Below are 19,671 nucleotides of genomic sequence, written 5' to 3' on the forward strand. Positions count from 1 at the left end.
AAAGCTTGATAAGGATATGAATGATAAGGGCTGGCATTAAGATTTTATTTATTTTTAATAATTTTAATTTAGTTTAGAGGATGGAACAGCTGAAATGGACCAATAGGTCCTACGTTATCCCAAAACATTATGTTATGTTATATGAAAGCTAGAAATTAGTATTAGAAATTATTAAGATTTTAGTATATATTGTAAAGGCAAGAATATGCCACACTAACATTACTAGCAGTTTACTCTGAAAGTAAGAATTAGCTTGTTTGAAGTTACTTGTACCATATTGTAAAATTAAGAAATTTTGAAGTTGATGTTATTGAGGGATAATTGTACTTTATAAAATTAGTGTTTCTGATCCTATGATTACCTTTTTAACTACTTTATGTATCATTGATTGTGGCTGTCATCATTACTATTTGTTTTCCAACACCACAGTTTCCATTCTTACAAGCTCCTGTGAAAAGTAGCAAAATATTATTATACCACATAGCTTGATAGACATTTTACAGACTTTCCAGGGTATGTGGATGTTGACTTTGAAGAACATGTTTAGACAGACAGATCTATTGAAGCTTCACCAGTGGATTTGTCAGATATGTAGTCGAATGGTTGTGATTCTGTTTTTAGTCATCTTTTCATGAAAACAGACACTGATTGTGGTGAGAGCTTTTGAACTTTTGTCTTGTGAGCTTTCATCATCTTTTTCAAATCCTTATTTATTATCTTTTTTAATAGCACCAGCTTTATTAGCTAATGATACCAGTTTTATTGCATTGACTTTTTTTGGGGTTGGACAGCTCTTTTCAGATGATATCCTTGCTCAAGATTGGTTTTGGAGTCTGTTGATGTCTGAAATTCTCTGACATTGATGTTTTTCCACTTCTCTGAAGCACAATGAAGGTTTTATTTCATGAAATGTTGGGTTCTTTTTGCTATACATCATTTAAAAACTTTGGTATGTGAGTATCTTTCCTTGGAAAGGTTTGTACCATATCTCTCCAATCATAATGATAAAAATCCCATAACCCGAGCACTTTTGAAAGGTGGACCTTTCTTCTTCAGGAGCAAACAGTTCATTGCACAGTTGAATGGTTGGGAACTAACTGTGAATGGAATACATAGGTGATAAACTGTCATTCCTGGTGCCACATCTCATATGTCTTTGCAGTGGACTTGCAGGGTAATGTAAAAGCAAGAATTAACTGTGTTGAGATACCTAAAATTTACTGTTGAAACAAGAATTAAATTCTTTCAGCTACTTGCAGTATACTGTGAAAACTAAAACTAATGATGATTTAATTTTAATTATATCAAGGTAAATTTGAAAGATGTTGAAGATTATGTGTAAAAAATCTCCCAATATGGAATGAGAAAATAATTATATCTACAATGTGGGCTTAACCTTTTATTTAAATATTGGATTTCATGTAAAAGCCACACAAGAATGTGATATTATATATATATAATAGCAGAAGTACCTGCCCTCTGGGCAGGTATGACTGCTAGTTCCTGTGGAAGGTGATTGGGCTTGTGGCCTTTTCTGGAATTGTCTGACAGTTCTACAATAATATACTCATACTTGACATTCAATAATGTTCACCATCCATGAGAAAAAGGATTTTATTGAAGTTTTAGTTTAAAAATGAGCTATCATCACAGCATTACATCACATAGTAAATTTTATTGAAGTATTTCTTTGTAGACACAGTTATCAATGAAAGTGCCTTGCTTTTCTATTGCAACACTTATCAGATTTTCACTAAAGAAAAACAATTATTTTCTTTTAAGTTTGCTTTTTGATTGTTTTATATTTGAAACTTCCTCATTTTTTGTAGTTTTTATTGGTTAAATCTGAAACTTACTCCTTTTTGTTTGTAATTTTTATTGGTTAATTCTGAAACATCATTTTTTTGGGGAAATTTCAATTGTTTTATTTATAGCTCAGCTATAAAAATACTGCCTAATTTTAAAAATATTACCCAGTTAAGATTGGTGCAGTAGTTTCGGAAATACTCATTCTGGATGTATACATCACAAGCTCCATTATAATAAGATGTTTATAATGGATTTTATTACACTGGTTTTTGGAAACCTTTTATGAAATATTTTTTTCTAAACTTATAGTATAAATGGCTATTTTTTCTTCAGAATTTTATAAATGTATATTATTTGTGATACATAAGCTGCTCTCTCTCCCAAGCCCCCCAGTGGCACAGTGGACTTACAACGCTAGAAACCGGGTTTCGATACTCTTGGTGAGCAGAGCACAGATAGTCCATTGTGTAGCTTTGTGCTTAACTTCAAACAAACTATCTCCCAAACTCTCACGTGTGATTGTAACATGTTTTGTACATTGTTAAGTTGTATGTAGAAATGGTCAAAAATAATTGAACTAACATAGAAAGTAACTTTTTTTAATTTATTGCATCTGAAAATAAATACTGTCTTTTTTTTTTCTAGACTGGGTAACAACATACATTTTAGGGAAATTAAATTTTTTATTGCTTATGAAAAATATTTTTATAAACAGTAGATAGTATAATTTTATTAATATTTGTGTTTTCTTTTTTTTAGAACAGCATCTCTAGATGTAGAACCAATTTATACTTTCAGAGGTCATTGGTAAGTTAAACAATTAAACACTAATAATATATATTAGTTACATGTAACTTTAAGCTAATGAGAAATTTTTAGATACAATATGATGTTTTGGATGACAGAAAGATTTCTAAAGTGAGGTTAAAACAGTATGCTTGAATTATAGAGCCGATTTTATTGTTTTCTGAGAACTTGTAAATTTTTAAACGATATTTAAAATAATTTAATCATTAAATTGTTCTTTTTATACACATTAACAAGTTGAATTTTTGTATGTTTGTGTAACTAGTCAGCAGTGTAACACTTTAATTTAGGATATCAAACATACATGTACTTTCATTCACACATGAGTCTGAGAGCTGTAATCTCATAAAAATATGTAATGTAAAAACAATAGCACATGGTTGTTTATTGTAGCTAATCAACTAGCTGTTGAATGTAGGATGATACAACACAACACATTTGTTTTGCAGTGGAGCTGTTTTATGTGTAACAATGAGTGCTACAGGAGAACAGTGTTTTAGTGGTGGCCTGGACTCAACAATCAAATGTTGGAACTTGCCAAACTCTAACATTGACCCCTATGATTCATATGGTAAATTAAGTTTGTTTATTAGATAATTATGTATTCATTGTTCATGTGCAATGTTTATAGCTAAACTAAACAGCTGTTAGTAAGTCCTCATTTTGACCAAGGATTGCAAAAGGCCATTGAGAAGCTACTTTCATTCTTGCTTTTTTTAAATTATAACTTGTTTAGTGAGTGAAAGTTTTATTTATAGCTTGGCCTCAATTTTAAAACACCTTATTATCAGGAGATGTATATGCGCATATCATGTCTTTTCACACATTCTGTATATTTTGTATATCTGATTATGACTGTGTCAGAAGAAGATGAAATGCATAATATTTTTGTCAATGTTCAGTGAAAAGTTACTTTAAACATTTTTATGTTTCTTAGATGTTGAGGTCTTTAAATTAGCATGCATTTATAATGATTCAGATTGTGTAAAACTATTAATCATTTTAAATACCTAACATTAAGTCAGTCAAGATAGTGACTGTGAACTGAAAGGAAATTTTTTCTTCATTAAGTAGTATAAAAAAAGAAACAATTTAATTAATCTAAAACAAATACAAGTCAGAATAGCTTTGAATCAAATATAAATATACATTGTATTATGTCTGTTGAATTCATTAGACAGAGTAGTTGGGTTGTATGTTCTCTGTATTGACTATCATATATTAAATGTGGTTTGTTTGTAATGTGTATATTTACCTTTTCAGGCTTTAAAATTTATTGTGACTAAGTTTTGTGTGAATTGGCTTCCTGTAGTAAATGTAGTCTTATTGCATATTGTGTATAGTTACAACAGATGTTAATGTGTATTGTGATTTTATGTATTGACTTTGTTAGGTATGATTTGATTACCTATTGTATATGTTGACTTTATCAGGATGCTGTGACTGTGCATGAATTTCGTTTTGTGTTTTAATTTTAATTCATCAGACAATAAGTGCAGTTAGTTTGTGTATATTGACATCCATTATCAGGTATTAGAATGTATTGTGATTGTATTTTTATTTGATAAAATGTTGGGTATGTTGTGATTGTTTTTGTGTATTGTGATGTCTTGAGGAATTAAAGAATGTGTCAAGTATACCAACTTCATCCAGCAGAAAGTGTGGTATGATTGTGTATTTTTTGTATTCAGATTTGATGAATACATAACCTTTTTGTATTTTATGTACATAGTCAGCAGTGATCTGGTTTGTATTGTGTTAATTTCTATTGAAGATGTTCTGTTATTGTGTTATTTCATTCAGTGACTTGTACAATAAAAAGAAAAATTTCTGTAGTCTTTACACAGTAAAATGTAAAAGTTTTTAAAGTTAATTTCATAATTTACCCTAGAAACATATATTTTCTGTGCAGACCCAGGAGTAATAACCAGTACACTCAAGGGTCATTCAGATGCTGTTTGGGGATTATCTGTCCATAGTTCAAAACTACACTTATTGTCATGCTCTGCTGATGGAACAGTCCGACTCTGGTCTCCACAGGTCAAAGCTTCACTTCTGCATACATACTATGCTGAGAAAGGTTAGACCACTAGATTTCTTAGAAAAATAAAATTGTCTATTTATTCTATGGGCTGTTATTATTATTATTGATAATATGTCAGTTTGTATTTTTGCAAGTTTCTATTTGGGTTGAGAATGGCCTAATGGTGAACATACTGCCTGAACTGTGGTTTTGAGGATTCGTGCTTTGCAACATATTGCCACAAAAATGAGTTCCACACTTTTGGACTATGGGTGTTCTTTAAGAATGATGATCAGATTCCACTATTTAATCAAACAACAGTAGTCCAAGAGTTGACAGTGGATGCTATTTACTAGCTGCTATCTCTCTAGTCTGTCAGTTCAAAATTAGGAACAGCTATGCTCAGATAGCCCTTAAGTAGCTTTGGACAAAAATTCTGAAACAAAGGTAAACACGTTTGTGAGGTATTAGTTCTATTGTGATACCCCAATATGTAAATAAAGCCTCATCCGATGTCCTTCTTTATAAATAAAAATTCTGATAACCCCTTTTGTAAACAAACATTTCATGTACCAACTTTATAAATAAAGATTCAAATATTCCAATTTATAAATTCAGGAAGCCCACTTTATAAAACAAGGATCAAAATATCCCCTTGATAAGTAAAGTTTCAGGCATTCCACTTAACAAATATAGATTCACTGTAAAACTTTAGTGTGTTATAAATAATATTAAGGCTAGACATTTTAATCATCACTTCATAAATAAAAAATCAAATATCCCACTTAACAGATGAAGGTTCAGATTAAATTTCAGATGTTTCATTGTATAAGTAAAAATTCAGATAACTAACTTTATAGAAAGATTCAGATAACTTGAGCACTGGTCACTATCATGCCCTCAAAGAAGGAATTGGCAGCTTCAAGACACCAACAGGACATGGAATAGTGTGGGTAACACTGCATTCTATATATAGTGTCATATATGTAATTTACAAATAAAGTATCATATATCACTTGGTAACCTGGTTTAGAATAAAAATTAAGATATTCCACTTTATAAGTAAAGAGTCAAATATTCCATAGATTCAGATAACTCACTTCACAAAAAAAGAAGAAGGGTATTCCATTTTATATGTAAAGTTTCAGTTTTTTCATACTTCTTTGAATGGTGCATAGATGCTCAATTTTAGATGTTTTGTATTTTCTTTTCACTGATAAAGGTTTACACTTTATGGCTCAGATTTCTTGCACTGCAAACAAATATTTAAATAATGGTTGGCCTAGTTTTTAGGGTGCTCAAATTACGATCTGCAGGTCTTGGATTTGAATTCCATCATTGGACATACTTGCCCTTTCAGCTATGGAGAAGTTGTAGTGTGATAGTCAATCTAACTTTTCATTGATAAAGACTAGTTGCCTTCCCTCTAGTCTATCATTTATAAATTAGGGATGGCTAATGCATTTAGTCCTCGAGTAGCTTTGCACAAAATTCAACAAAAATACAAGATAATGGTTCAGATATTTTACACAACAAGCAAATGTTTGATAATGTTCAAGATTTAATGTTTAAAAATCACTATAAATAATTGTCCAACTAGTCATTAACATTTCTTACATTACAGAGAAAGTACCATAGACAGAGTTATAGATTTATCACTCCACAGATAGAGTTTGAGATAATCCTTAGAGCTGATAAGCAGATAAGAGAGAGAAACACTTTATCTGTGCCAACACTTAAAATATGTAATATTAAAATATGAGATATATTGTAGTTCACGTTGTGTGTGTCAGTACTAAATTATATAATATTGAAATATCAGATATATTGTAGTCAACACTAAAATATGTAATATTGAAATATAGGATATATTGTAGTCCACTATGTCTGTGTCAACACTAAAATATGTAATATTGAAACATGAGATATATTGTAGTTCACGTTGTGTGTGTCAGTTCTAAATTATATAATATTGAAATATCAGATATATTGTAGCTCACTATGTCTGTGTCACCACTAAAATATGTAATATTGAAATATAGGATATATTGTAGTCCACTATATCTGTGTAACCACTAAAATATGTAATATTGAAACATGAGATATATTGTAGTTCACGTTGTGTGTGACAGTACTAAATTATATAATATTGAAATATCAGGTATATTGTCGTCAACACTTAAATATGTAATATTGAAATATCAGATATACAGTGCCTTGCAAAAGTATTCACCCCCCTACCAATAATGTCACATTTTGATGAAATACAAATAATGTAAACTGTTTTTTAATGAACTTGTTTTTATTCAAAACTCTAATGATCAAACTTAACACTGTTATGTGTGAAGGAGGTTGAATGTCAGCAAAACCTACAAAGAAAATATATAAATTGAAATTTGCTGATTGCATAAGTATTCAGTCCCCTAAGTCAGTACTTGGTGGAAGCACCTTTGGCAGCAGTTACTGCTGTGAGTCTTTTTGGATAGATCTCTACCAGTTTTGCACAATGGGATGTTGTAATTTTTGTCCATTCTTCGTGGCAAAATTTCTCCAATTCTGACAAGTTCGTTGGTGATCATTGATAGACTGCAATCTTCAAGTCTCGCCATAAGTTTTCTATTGGATTCAAGTCATGACTTTGACTGGGCTACTCCAGGACATTCACTTTCTTCTTTTGAAGCTACTCTATTGTGGCTTTGACCTTGCACTTTGGATCAATGTCCAACTGAAGTGTGAATTTTCAATCAAGTTTTAGATTCTTGGCTGACTGAAGCAGGTTTTCCTCAAGGATTTTCCTGTAATTTGCACCATCCATCTTCCCCTCGATCCTGACAAGCTTCCCAGTCTCTGCTGATGAGAAGCAACACCATAACATGATGCTGCCACCACCATGCTTGACAGTTGGGATAGTGTTGACTGGGTGATGTGCTGTGTTGAGCTTGCACCAGATGTAAGGCTTTGAATATAGACCAAAAAGCTCAATTTTGTCTCGCCTGACCACAAAATCTTTTGCCACCTATCTGCAGTATCATTTACATGCTTTGTTGCAGACTCCATATGAGATTTAAGATGATTCTTTTTAGTAATGGCTTCTTTCTCACCACCAATCCATACAGGCTAGCTTTGTGTAGGGACTGGGATATTGTTGATGCATGAATAGTGGACATAGAACTTTGCAGATCTTTCAAAGTCACTGTTGGCTTCACAGTGGCATACCTAACCAGTTTCCTGCTTGACCTGTTGCTTAGTCTGAAAGGGCGGCCTGATCTGGTTAGTAACTGGGTGGTATGAAGCACATTCTACTTCTTAATGATTGACTTCAGTGTACTCAAAGGAATAATCAGTGCCTTTGAAGTTTTCTTGTAACCTTCTCCTAATCTGTGCTTCTCTACCACTTTATCCCTGACTTGTTAAGAAAGCTCCTTGGTCTTCATGGTTGGTTTGTCGTATCACTATGTGAGTTATGGCTTGAACAGATGCATTTAATCTGAAGGCAAGTTAAACCACTTTGATTACACACAGACAAAGACCATTACACTAATTTTGTGGCCTTTCAAACTAATCTTTTGTACCTGAACTGATGTAGGGTTGCTGTAGCAAAGGGGTTGAATACTTATGCAATTAAGAATATTATAATTTTATTTGTAAATCTAACTTATTTACATAATATCAACGTTTTCTTAGCTTTCGCAGTTTGGAGTAGATTGTGTAGATTCTAAATATAAAGTCCTATTTGAAAGTTTCATGATTGCTTGCTCAGAAGGCAACAAAATGTGCGAACTCTGCAGGGGATGAATACTTTTTCAAGGCACTGTATTGTGGTATGCTTTGTCTGTAGTCAACACTAAAATATGTAAAATTGAAATATGTTTTTGTTTGTTATGTTCCTGTTTTATTAAACTTGAAATAAATTGTTTCAGATGATGGTCAACCTGCTTCTGTAGACTTTGTTCGTTGTGATCCTGCACAGATGGTGGCAGCATATGACTCTTCCAATGCACTAATCTTTGACTTGGAAACTGGAAAAAATGTATTACGTTTGGACACTATTAACAGTTCAAGTAAATATTTTTTTTATTCCTTCAAATATTTTGTTACACTATAAAAATATTCAACTCTTCCTTTAGATAGCATACAGAAGAAAAAAACACACATGCAATTGGTATAATTTTATAATACAGCGGAAGTAGAATCTAATACGGCTATCAATGTGATCATATGACATTCCACTTAAAAAACTCGAATAAGAAAACCAAAATTAAAATGAACCTTTTAAACATAGTGTCTCTGTTTGGTTTTGATAAAATTGATAACTCTAGTATCATAATGCAAATATTGATAATGTTAAAGAGCAAATGCTTTCTTGCTATTTCCCTGTCATAATGCATCACTTTAAGCACCTATGTGATTCACACATTAAATTAATTTGCACATGTTAATCACTGCACATGTGTGGTATTTCTTATAAAATGTCTTGCATATTATATATATCTATGTATAAGTATGATTGTAATGTATGTTTCAGTTTGCATTGTTATATTAAATACTAACTGATCTATAGAGTTTTTATGGCACTTAAGTTTTTTCATTTATTCTTTATTGCATTTTTGAAGTTTTGCAAAAACAAGTAAGATACTCATTTTTGCAGGTGTAAATCCATTAAGTAAACAGATAAATCGCATTGTTTGCCATCCAACATTACCTCTTGTAATTGCAGCATATGAAGATAAGAATATTAGATTTTTTGATATCACTACTGGTAAGTTTAGTGCTTTTTGAAATATTATGAACTGGTTTATCAGTTTCTTATTTAGTAATAATTAAAGATTTGTATTTGGATTATTCTCCATTAACTTACTGTGGATGAATGTTATTAAAATTACATTGGATAATTGTTATGTTTTTGTGGATGATGTTCATTTTGGTGTGGCATTGAAATAAATTTGGAATGATTGTTTTTTGACTTGTCATGAATTGTTGTTTAACTTGTTTCAAATTATTATTTAATTTTTGAATCACTATTATTTAATAAATTTATAATAAAAGTTTTCATGAACTGAGCATAGTAAGTATAATGATACAGGGAATTTAGTCATATCCATAGTTGGTGTTATGAACATAGTCGAGTAAACATGTTTAAATTGGACCTTTATCATATAGATTTGTTTTCAGTTCAGTAGACTAAACATATGTGTAGCCTTAAACTATGTAAATCAGGATGAATATAGTACAGTAAGTTTTGTGTTTAAATGGGATCTTTGTAAAACAGGTTTATTGTAAGTTTAGTACAGTAAATGTGTGTTTATACTGGATTTTTGTAAAACAGGTTTATTATGAATTTAGTACAGTAAATATGTTCATAGTGAACCTTTGTAAAAAGGTTGATTGTGAAGGAAGCACTGTAACTGTGTGCACAAGGTTGATCAATTAAAATAAATTGAAGAAGCTAATATAGTAAATGTGTTTTAAAATGGACTTCTGTAAAACAGATTTCTTTTTATGTAGTTAGCATAGTAAATGAATGTGTAAGTTGATCCAGGTAAGAAATTAGTGTTCTTATGAGATTACTAAATGTTATAAATGTTTATCTTTAGGTAAAATGGTCCATTCAATGGTGGCTCATTTAGATGCAGTGACTTGCCTTGCAATTGATCCTAATGGGCTTTATCTTCTCTCTGGAAGTAAGTTTAATGAAACAATATACTTATTTCACATGTATATGGGACAAAGTAAAATTGAATTACTGTTTTTAGTTCTTATGAGCAGTAATAACTTCAATTTTGTTAAATTGTTTGATTCTCAGTTGGGTAATATCCATTGTTTCACTTTGTTTAATGCATTCATTGTTGAGTGAGAAATATTAAAAAACTCCAACTTTCAGAACTTTTAGAAATAGGAGTGTTAAAGTAAAAATAGATTTTCTGTTCTTTTATAGTTTGTACATATTGTTTATCCTTGTACTTTCCTTAAAAATCATCATTTATATATGGTCCTGGATTTTAAGTTTTGAACCAAAAGGTTTGAATATTTGTTTAGGTGCTTACTGATAAATTATTGTGTATGTAGTTTTCTAAGATAATTAATAATATAGTTTTTGAGAGATCACAAATTTGCATTTTGCTGATTATTAAACACTTTCTATATTTACAATGCTTATAACCTATTTAATTTCTGAATAGAAGGATACTTATTTTTCGTCTGTTGCTTGATGAAGTTCATTAAGAGCTGTTGAATCAGATGTTATTACCTGATAGCCTTCAGAGGGACCACAACATTGTTGTTATCTCTTGATGACACACTTTTGAGCCATGGCATTAAGTGTTATTGGGTGATGATTCTCAGTGCGATTTTGGTATTGAATTTTATCACCTGATGATTCTTTGTGTACTCTTTAGCTGATGTTAGTCAGTGGAGCATTATTACATAAGTGTTTTTCCATGATGATACTCAGTGGATTTATGTCATTGGGAGCTGCTTCCTAATTACATGTAACAGTAGCATTGGGTGTTACTGTGTGATGATGCTCAGTGAAGCCTTGCCTGTGCACAATTTCAAGATTTTCAGTGAGGTCATAACATTGAGAGCTGCTTCCTGATGACACTCAAGGAATGATAGTATTGGGTGTTACCACCTATGATGCTCAACAGTCACCTGTCAATGGGCATTACTGTGTGACAGTGTTTAGAGAAATGGTTTTGAGGGTTGCTGCCTTTTGATGCTCAGTGGAGTCATGACAATTGGTGATTGCCTAATGATATTTGATATAACTGTGCCATTCATCATTATTTTCAAATGAATATCAGTAAAGTCAAGATAATGGGTATAATTTCTAGATGACTCATTAGGGAATATTGATATTGGGCATTATTTCCAGAAGATGCCTGAAGGAGTCTTGAAATTATTTCCATACAACATCCAGTGGAGTCTTGTTAACAGAGTTAAAAACAAAAAATATTACTATGTAGAAAAGTAAATAATTAAATACTTTTATTATAATATAGGTACGAATAACTACTAAACAAGATCCTCCTTGACGTCTAGAAACTATGTTTTTGCAAGTAATGCATTGTACGCATTGGATAAAAAGTATGTGTTATCTCTTTTCTTGTAATGAAATTTAATGTATTAGCTATTTGTTTCTTATAGGTCATGACTGTTCTATACGACTTTGGAACATGGACAACAAGACTTGTGTCCAAGAAATTACCTCTCACAGAAAGAAATTTGATGAATCCATTTATGATGTGGCTTTCCATCCATCAAAGCCCTACATAGCTAGTGCTGGTGCTGATGCCCTGGCTAAAGTTTTTGTGTGACAAGAAGCATGGCTTCTTAGTGGTGGACTTTTAAGTAGCTTATGCACAAGTGAAATTATTGGAACTGTTTTAGGTTTTGTTCTGGAATAGTGGTAATAGTAATGGTAAACTAACCAATTGCATTAAAAGAAAATTATTTTCATCTCCAAAATTTCCACTGTTTGAGAACAAGACAATACAAACAGCAAATTCCTGGTTATTTGTAAACTGATTTAATACAACCCATATGGTGAAAAGCACTGATTTTAATTCTTTAATTTTACGTCATTATTAGTGTGGGCTACCTAGAGATAGGATTTTAATGGTTCTAGGATGCTATTTGTTTCTTCTGAATTTTAGAGATTTTTACTTCTTAATGGATTAATACAGTAAAGTCTTATTATTTGAGAAATGTTTCTTATTCTTGTAGTAAACATTTAGATCATTTTTTATATGTTAAGTTTTAGAGCCAAGTTTAAATACATACTACAAGAGTTAGCAAAAGTCTTGTAAAACTCCAGTTTAGAAAAGCTTTCATCTCTACTGAGGCAGTATGTTCCTTGCCAGTGTCCTACCCAAGAACTGTGTTTGTGGACTTTCTTCCAGATCTTGTATCATAAGCTTCTTCTGTGTTGTACATATATATAAACAGTTGTTGAACTAAGAGCGTACTACCTACCCCTGTGATTTACCAATATATGATACTTACCTTTTTTTTCCTTGAAATTTCAGTGTTTCAACTGCAATACCTGTGGAAGTCTGTTCTAGTTAAGTTTGTCTCAATTTGTACAGTGTACAGTGTAGAAAATGAATGTTTGTTTAATATCGCAATTGATCTTTCAAATGGAATCTTTGAGAAGCTTTTTTTCTTTCCTGTGATGTTATCATGAATGACTAAGGCAGCAAGAATTGTTCTATACATGTTTTGTTTTCTTAGTTGGACAAAATGCCGTGTTGATTATCAGATACAGCTTATTTTCTCTGATTTTGATATGATGTACATGTGAATTGGTAGAATGTTTTATTAAAAATTATATAGGTTGAATTTTTTTATCTTAAGTTTTAACTTTACGTTGTATTCTTCATCCTGGAACACTAATAGCATAAAAGTGTGCTTCATGATGTCCTTTTGCTTTCTAACATTTTAATACAGGCTGTTTAAGATACTATCATATTATATTTGTTTTTAACTAATAAAAACTTATATATACTGAACTGAATCTTTCTTTCAAAACATGAAAATTTCAAGCATGAATTTATATAAGTAAACTAGAATAAATGTTTTGAATATGTAGCATTGTAAAGATCTATTGGCTGTGCTAATACTAATACTCCATGATAACTTGTTGATGTTAAATGTAGTCTTTTCATTTTAAAATTTTCAATAAACAAATTATAATCTTTATTATTTGTATATTTGGTGGTAAGGTAGAAGTATATCATTTATGGTTCGAGTACTAGTCATCAACCTGTCAAGACTTGAATAGAAATAAATTTTACAACAGTTGGTGTATTCACCAAATCTTAAAACAGCCTGTACTAGTTAGATCTATAACAATTTTACACAAAATAAATTAATTTTCATTGCAATTGTTTTTGAATGTATGTAGTTAACCACAGTAGTAACACCAGTTCTTTATCTCAATGTTAGAAAACACTAGAATATTAAATGACGTTACTAACATCAAGTGAGTAAAAGAGATGAAGTGAGAACTTCCTTTATTTTAATAAAATTATTCCTACTAACCTGTGCTTGATGTGAAATAATTAAATATTTTTTAGCCATTACTAAGTTTATAGTCATATAATCTAAAGAATTTAGTGACTTGTGTTCATTCTTCAATTAGAGCAACAAACAAACCATCAGTTATTATAGCATGGTGATAAAAAATAAAATAAAACTTTTACTGCTGGAGTAACTTTAAAAACATTATCAGTAGTGATAAAGACAAACCTGGAATTAGGCTTCTGTTCCACAGAATGTTTTAAGGAATGTGATACTAGTCCTGTGATATGTACAGTACTTTACAAACTTAAAGTTTTTTGTGAACTATTACAGACATAATTTATACAGTGCCTGTAATGTCCTCAGTGGTGTTTGAAGAGATTTATTGCATTGAATCGTGTTCTAAATTATGCAGGACAGTTTGAAGATAAAGGAAATTATTTTATCAGTCCATGTAATAAACCAATCAAAGTAAAAAAAATATATATTTAAACCACCAGAAAGATATTCTCACAACTCGTAATTGGCTGTGGCACTGTCTCTATCTGGAAAATGTCCAAAACATCCTCTCATGTATGTGCATCTTAATGAATAATTGATGGTTTATAAAACGTTACAAACCAATTTTAACACTGAAATGAAAAATGGCTTGCAGCTTTGTTTACCATTTCTAGTTAGTACATGCAGTTCCTACTTTTAATTTCAATACCTTTTTAATAAAAATGTCACAGAAAATACAACAAAAAATAATTAAGTTTAATGTATTATCTTCTTTTTTTTTCTTGTATGCATTATTACAAGAACAGCAATTGCAGTATATTTTATGAAATTTTCAGTTACCAGTGCCATAACTTGATTCAATCTTGATATAAATTATCATACCTTATCCCAACAAACAAACACTGGCGTAAAGAATTTTCACTTATAGTCTGCAGATCGAAATCTTTGAGTGTAGTATATTACTTGAAGTGCACTTTAGGCACGTAGATAGCGACGAAACTTCTTAAGTACGTACTAGATGGCAGCACAATTATATGTCGGATTTTATCCTGTAAATTTATTCTACAGTATTTTGTTGCTGTTTGATATTAATATTAATAATAGTATACTAATGCATTGCAAAATATGTTTGGCCAAATGTTAAGCATAAAAATCAATATGATATGATTTAAAACTTTCGTGCATACACAATGAAATGCATTTTCTGTTACGGCTTATTTTATCTTTGAATGGTTATACAGTTATCGGTTTTTTATATTGCCTTTGTAACCAGTATTTTTGATCGCTCCCAAATATGCTTGTAACAAAAAAGTTATGAAAATAGAAGGCTAAAGAAAGATACTCATCATATCTTGGTAATGATAATAATCTAATACATTAAAGTGGTAAATGGACTTGGATATTTTACTCAGAGGAAGACAATTAATTTACCATTCCATGAATAATCACACGAATGGAATAAACTATTATTACGAGAAAATAAACTATCTATTTTAAAAATAAAACCGAAATATATATAATAAAAACATTAAAATGAAATAGGAATCGAAAACACGAAACGAGAAAGCAGTAATCTTAATCTTCTCTTAATGTATCTAGGATACAGTAAAACCAGATGCATTCTAAGATTAAAAAAAAGAAGCGCTGTCGGAAGAACTTATAGAAAAGTGACATAACAAACTATCTGTCGAATACCCTAAAGGAAGAGCCTCGTCTTAAGATGGAGTATCAAAATATCCAATGTCCCAAGAAAAAAAAAACGTTTTGGAGCCCACAAAAGGACAAGCACAGAGTCTTACACTTTATTAAAGTAGTCAGTCTTTGTTTTTTTTCCCTTCAAATTATTATCTAGGAATACGCTAAACCAGTGGTTTCAAACTACCTGTCCGCAAGACGGTTGTATAAAAAAATTGTATCTTAAAATATAGCTCCTGAGTTATATTGTTTTACAATATAATATAAAATACTCTAAAAAATTGGTATTGTACGGAGCGATCCCTAAAGGTTTGGGATTGAAACTAGTTGGAGAACGATTGGGAACCACTGTGCTGAAGAATAAGCCTCATTTTAAGATTAGAATAAATGGTATTAAGATATGTCTCATTTCCAAATTTTGCTTCTGAAATACTAATCTAATTTTGAAATTAATAGAGACACATTAAAATATTAATTTCCAAAGTTTATATGTGTAGTGCACTAAAGTAATATCCTAGTATTGTGACTTTAGTAGGGGAATGTTAAAACAATTGTCCTTTTCCAAAGCTATCTTTGAAGAACACTAAAGGACTAGCTTCGTCTTAAGAGTTAATAGTAAATCTAATTTCCAAACTTTTTACAACAGAGTACACCAAAAGATAAGTCTCGTCTTAAAACTTTGATAAAAGGGTGTTCATGCAAGCTTTATTTCCAAACTTTCTCTAAAACACATTGAAGGACTAACTTCGTCTTAGACTCAACAAATGAATATTAAAATAAATCTCGTATTTTCCCCCAAAACTTTACGTGGGGAAGACACTAAATAGTCAATGTTAAGTTGTTCTTTATTTAATCTCTATAGAATTTTGATGGAGGTCAATATATGTATATATATAATTTTAAAGTGTAAACCATGTTTAATTAAAAAAGAAAAACGTTGCCATTTTCATTTTTATTGGAAGATAGTTTTTAAATTTGATTAGAACACTCGACTCGCAACCTGAGGGTCGCAGGTTCGAATCCTCGTCCCTCCAAACATGCTCGTCCTTTCAACCGGGCCCGGCATGGCCAGGTGTTTAAGGCACTCGACTTGCAATCTGAGGGTCGCGGGTTCGAATCCCTGTCACACCAAACATGCTCGCCCTTTCAGCTGTGGGGGCATTATAATGTAACGGTCAATCCCACTATTCGTTGGTAAAAGAGTTGGCGGTGGGTGGTGATGACTAGCTGCCTTCCCTCTAGTCTTACACTGCTAAATTAGGGACGGCTAGCGTAGATAGCTTTCGTGTAGCTTTGCGCGAAATTCATAAAACAAACAAACAGTTTTTAAATATCATAAATTGCGACCATTTGACCTTAAATCTTTAGATCGTGATAACTCGAAAAATAAGAAAGTTCTTAAATACCTTTTCATCAACAGTATTAATATAATACATGATATTTCTTTTTAATTCCAAATTTGACCTAGTTTTATAGACCATGCCGTCAACGCCGCATCAATCACTTACGGGGCCCTAGTGCAGAAGAAGGTCAGACAACACGTGAAATAATTGTGAACATATAGAGGCGAAGTCCTAATATATAAAGTATGTATCTCTAAAAACACAGAGAATGTTGTATTTTATTAAACGTGAAGAAAATCATACGTCATAAAAGACCCAACGCACAATAATGCACGCTCGAGCATGACAACAAATCAAAGATGGACAATACAACAAAACATCCTAATTCCAACGAAATACGGTGAGATAAAGAGGGCGCTTTAAGATATTTTAAAATTTGTTATTATGTACTATCACTCGTAATATCATATGCATAATTACTGTGACTCAATATGTAAAAGATTTGCTTTAAAATGCATTAAGTATTTAAATTAGCCATACAAAAAACATTTAAGATATTGTTTGTGTAATATATATCTATGGAAATACATAGTATTTTAGCATCTTGGAAGGTCGTGTCCTTTGACGTTGGAATGTGACTTTGAAAAGAGAGGGAAAGAATGGCAACATGTTTTTTTTTTTTTTTAAATCTAATAGCCTAAGTTGTATATGATACACGAGGTTGACTTTCTTCATGGAATTACAACTGGCCCTGGACTGAAAGGACAAGCTTCGTATGAAGTCTTCAGTAGAGTTTCAGACACTAATCTTTTAGTATGAAGAGACAAGTCTCATATTAAGATTTTAAGAGGGGCCATTAAATAAGTCTCATTTTGAATCTATTAACTGCACTAAAGAACCATCCTTGTCTTAAGACTTCAATTTGTGGGGACACTAAAAGACAAGCCTAGTCTTAAAACGTTAATTCAGGAGAATTAAAGTAAATATCTTCCATTTCCCAACTTGATTTGCTTCTTAGTGGCTCAGCTGTAAGTCTGAAGGCATACAACGATAAAAACCGGGTTTCGATGCTCGTAGTGGGCGCAGTACAAATAACTCCAGGCAGACTTTATCTGTTGAGAACAATAAAGAAGAATACTCATATTAAGACTTTAATAGAAGAGTACTAAATGAATCTTTCTTTTTTCAAAACTTCATCTGGATGTCACTAAAAGACAAGTCTGGTCTTAAGTTTTTAATAGAGAATAAGTTAAAATAAGTTAAATTTCATCAGTTTGTTTGTTGAATAAACTGAATGAAAGGACTCGTATCCAAAAACTTGTATTCTTAATTTTTTAGTGCTAATTGAAATTTATTATTAGTAGTTTGTATTTATGGCCAAGCTACTAAGGTTATCTGTCGTCGTTTCTGAATCAAAACAGTTGATAAAAAGAAAGGTAACCAGTCAGCAGCATCCTACCACACTCACCATTCACACTAAGGGATTGAATGTTACTCTTATAACGCATCTACAGCTTCAAGTGGAGGGGATATTTTGTGGTATCGGGCGGATTCGAAACTGGATCGCTAGCTCTGAAATCCATAGTTCTGTTACAGGGCCAACCTGTATCCTGTTTATTGTAAGATATACTTTCTACTGAAAATGAAAATTACACACAGTTATTCAATTTGAAGAATACTACAAACATCATTTAGTAAAGGATCATAGTTTGCAATATCGACAATATTAAGTGAAAAAAACAAACTAAATTGGACTTTCTGTTGTCATTGCTGTATATATTTTACACATTGAAGTAAAGCGTTCTATGGGATATCAACAAGAAGACTGGAAGAACAAAGCAAAGTATTATGAGAAAATTTAAGCATAAACTAATCTCTTTCTCAAACCGCCCTTGAATCATCCCACAAGCACTCACATGAAAGGCAAGAAGCATAAAAGAACATGTAATATTTCTTTTTTACCAAATAACCCAAAACAACTCACCTAACGATAGGAACTGTTACAACACTATTATCAGGAGTGGGATTATTTTGGTAAAAATAAAAATAGGAACTAGAATAATCTTCAAGATGTTGACACGTGCTTCGAGCGAGATAGAAAATTTGTTGGAAATGATGAAACAGTGGCAGAAAATTAAAAGAATATTAAAAAGAAATAGACAAAAAGTTGAAATAATATTAAGAAGAGAGAGGAGGTTAAGAGAGGAATTACTAGAGCAAGAAGTTATATTTACAGAAGGATTACGAACAAAAATATCTTTGATCAAAGAAAATGTTGAAGAAGCCAAAGAAAATACGCAAACAAGTTATAACAATGAAATTGAAGAAATACAAGATGACACCAATGAAGTAAAAAAGAAAGCACAAAAGAATGTCAACGAAGTATAAAAGAATTATATCACCAAGAAGTAAGAAGCCATAGGAAATATGCGAAAATATGAAAATTCTAGAATAAAATATCTAGATACTGAAATGGAATATTCAAGAGTCAAACAAGCTACAACTCTCTCAATTTCTGTTCAAGAATTCTAATCTCAAACACTATTAATTATGCTGTGTGATACAGATCTACATCTCTTACCACTACTCTTGAAACAGCTATGACTTCACAATCTTCCTGGACTACTCCACCTATATCATTAATTCATCAAGCTATGAATTTAGCAGTCCAATTCATCAACATCGGCCAATAAAAAAACCCAACAGATTGTGATGGAAAGAGACCATGAGAGGCATATTTGGTGAAGTTTGAAATAATTTCCATAACAAATGGATGGAGTTGTGAACAGCAAGCTATTCATTTTACTGCATATTCAAAAGGAATGACTTTAACAACGTGAAAAATCCTTAGAACTGAGACCTGTAACAAATAAGAGGCATCATGGCTGCCCTATCAAACATATTTGGAATGTTACATCAAAAGCAAATTTATGAAGCAAAGTTTAGAAACAATAATAGAAGAAAAGAGAATAG

The 19,671-nt window shown here is 31.4% G+C and overlaps 1 protein-coding gene across 4 annotated transcripts in view; it reads left to right on the forward strand.

The window, feature by feature from the left end:
- LOC106465174 (striatin-3-like) overlaps window positions 1-13,680 on the forward strand; it is a 110,691-nt gene extending 97,011 nt beyond the window's left edge. For all 4 annotated transcript variants that reach the window (XM_022393011.1, XM_013925377.2, XM_013925379.2 and 1 more), the window contains 7 exons: window positions 2,569-2,616; window positions 3,066-3,187; window positions 4,529-4,696; window positions 8,560-8,700; window positions 9,288-9,398; window positions 10,234-10,320; window positions 11,786-13,680. In XM_022393011.1, coding sequence (XP_022248719.1) covers window positions 2,569-2,616; window positions 3,066-3,187; window positions 4,529-4,696; window positions 8,560-8,700; window positions 9,288-9,398; window positions 10,234-10,320; window positions 11,786-11,955 — 847 coding nt within the window. In that variant the 3' untranslated portion in view covers window positions 11,956-13,680. The remainder of the gene's footprint in view (window positions 1-2,568; window positions 2,617-3,065; window positions 3,188-4,528; window positions 4,697-8,559; window positions 8,701-9,287; window positions 9,399-10,233; window positions 10,321-11,785) is intronic.
- Window positions 13,681-19,671: the final 5,991 nt, after the last annotated feature.

Source organism: Limulus polyphemus, unplaced genomic scaffold (assembly GCF_000517525.1).
Source record: "Limulus polyphemus unplaced genomic scaffold, Limulus_polyphemus-2.1.2 Scaffold1857, whole genome shotgun sequence".
Lineage (NCBI taxonomy): Eukaryota > Metazoa > Arthropoda > Merostomata > Xiphosura > Limulidae > Limulus > Limulus polyphemus.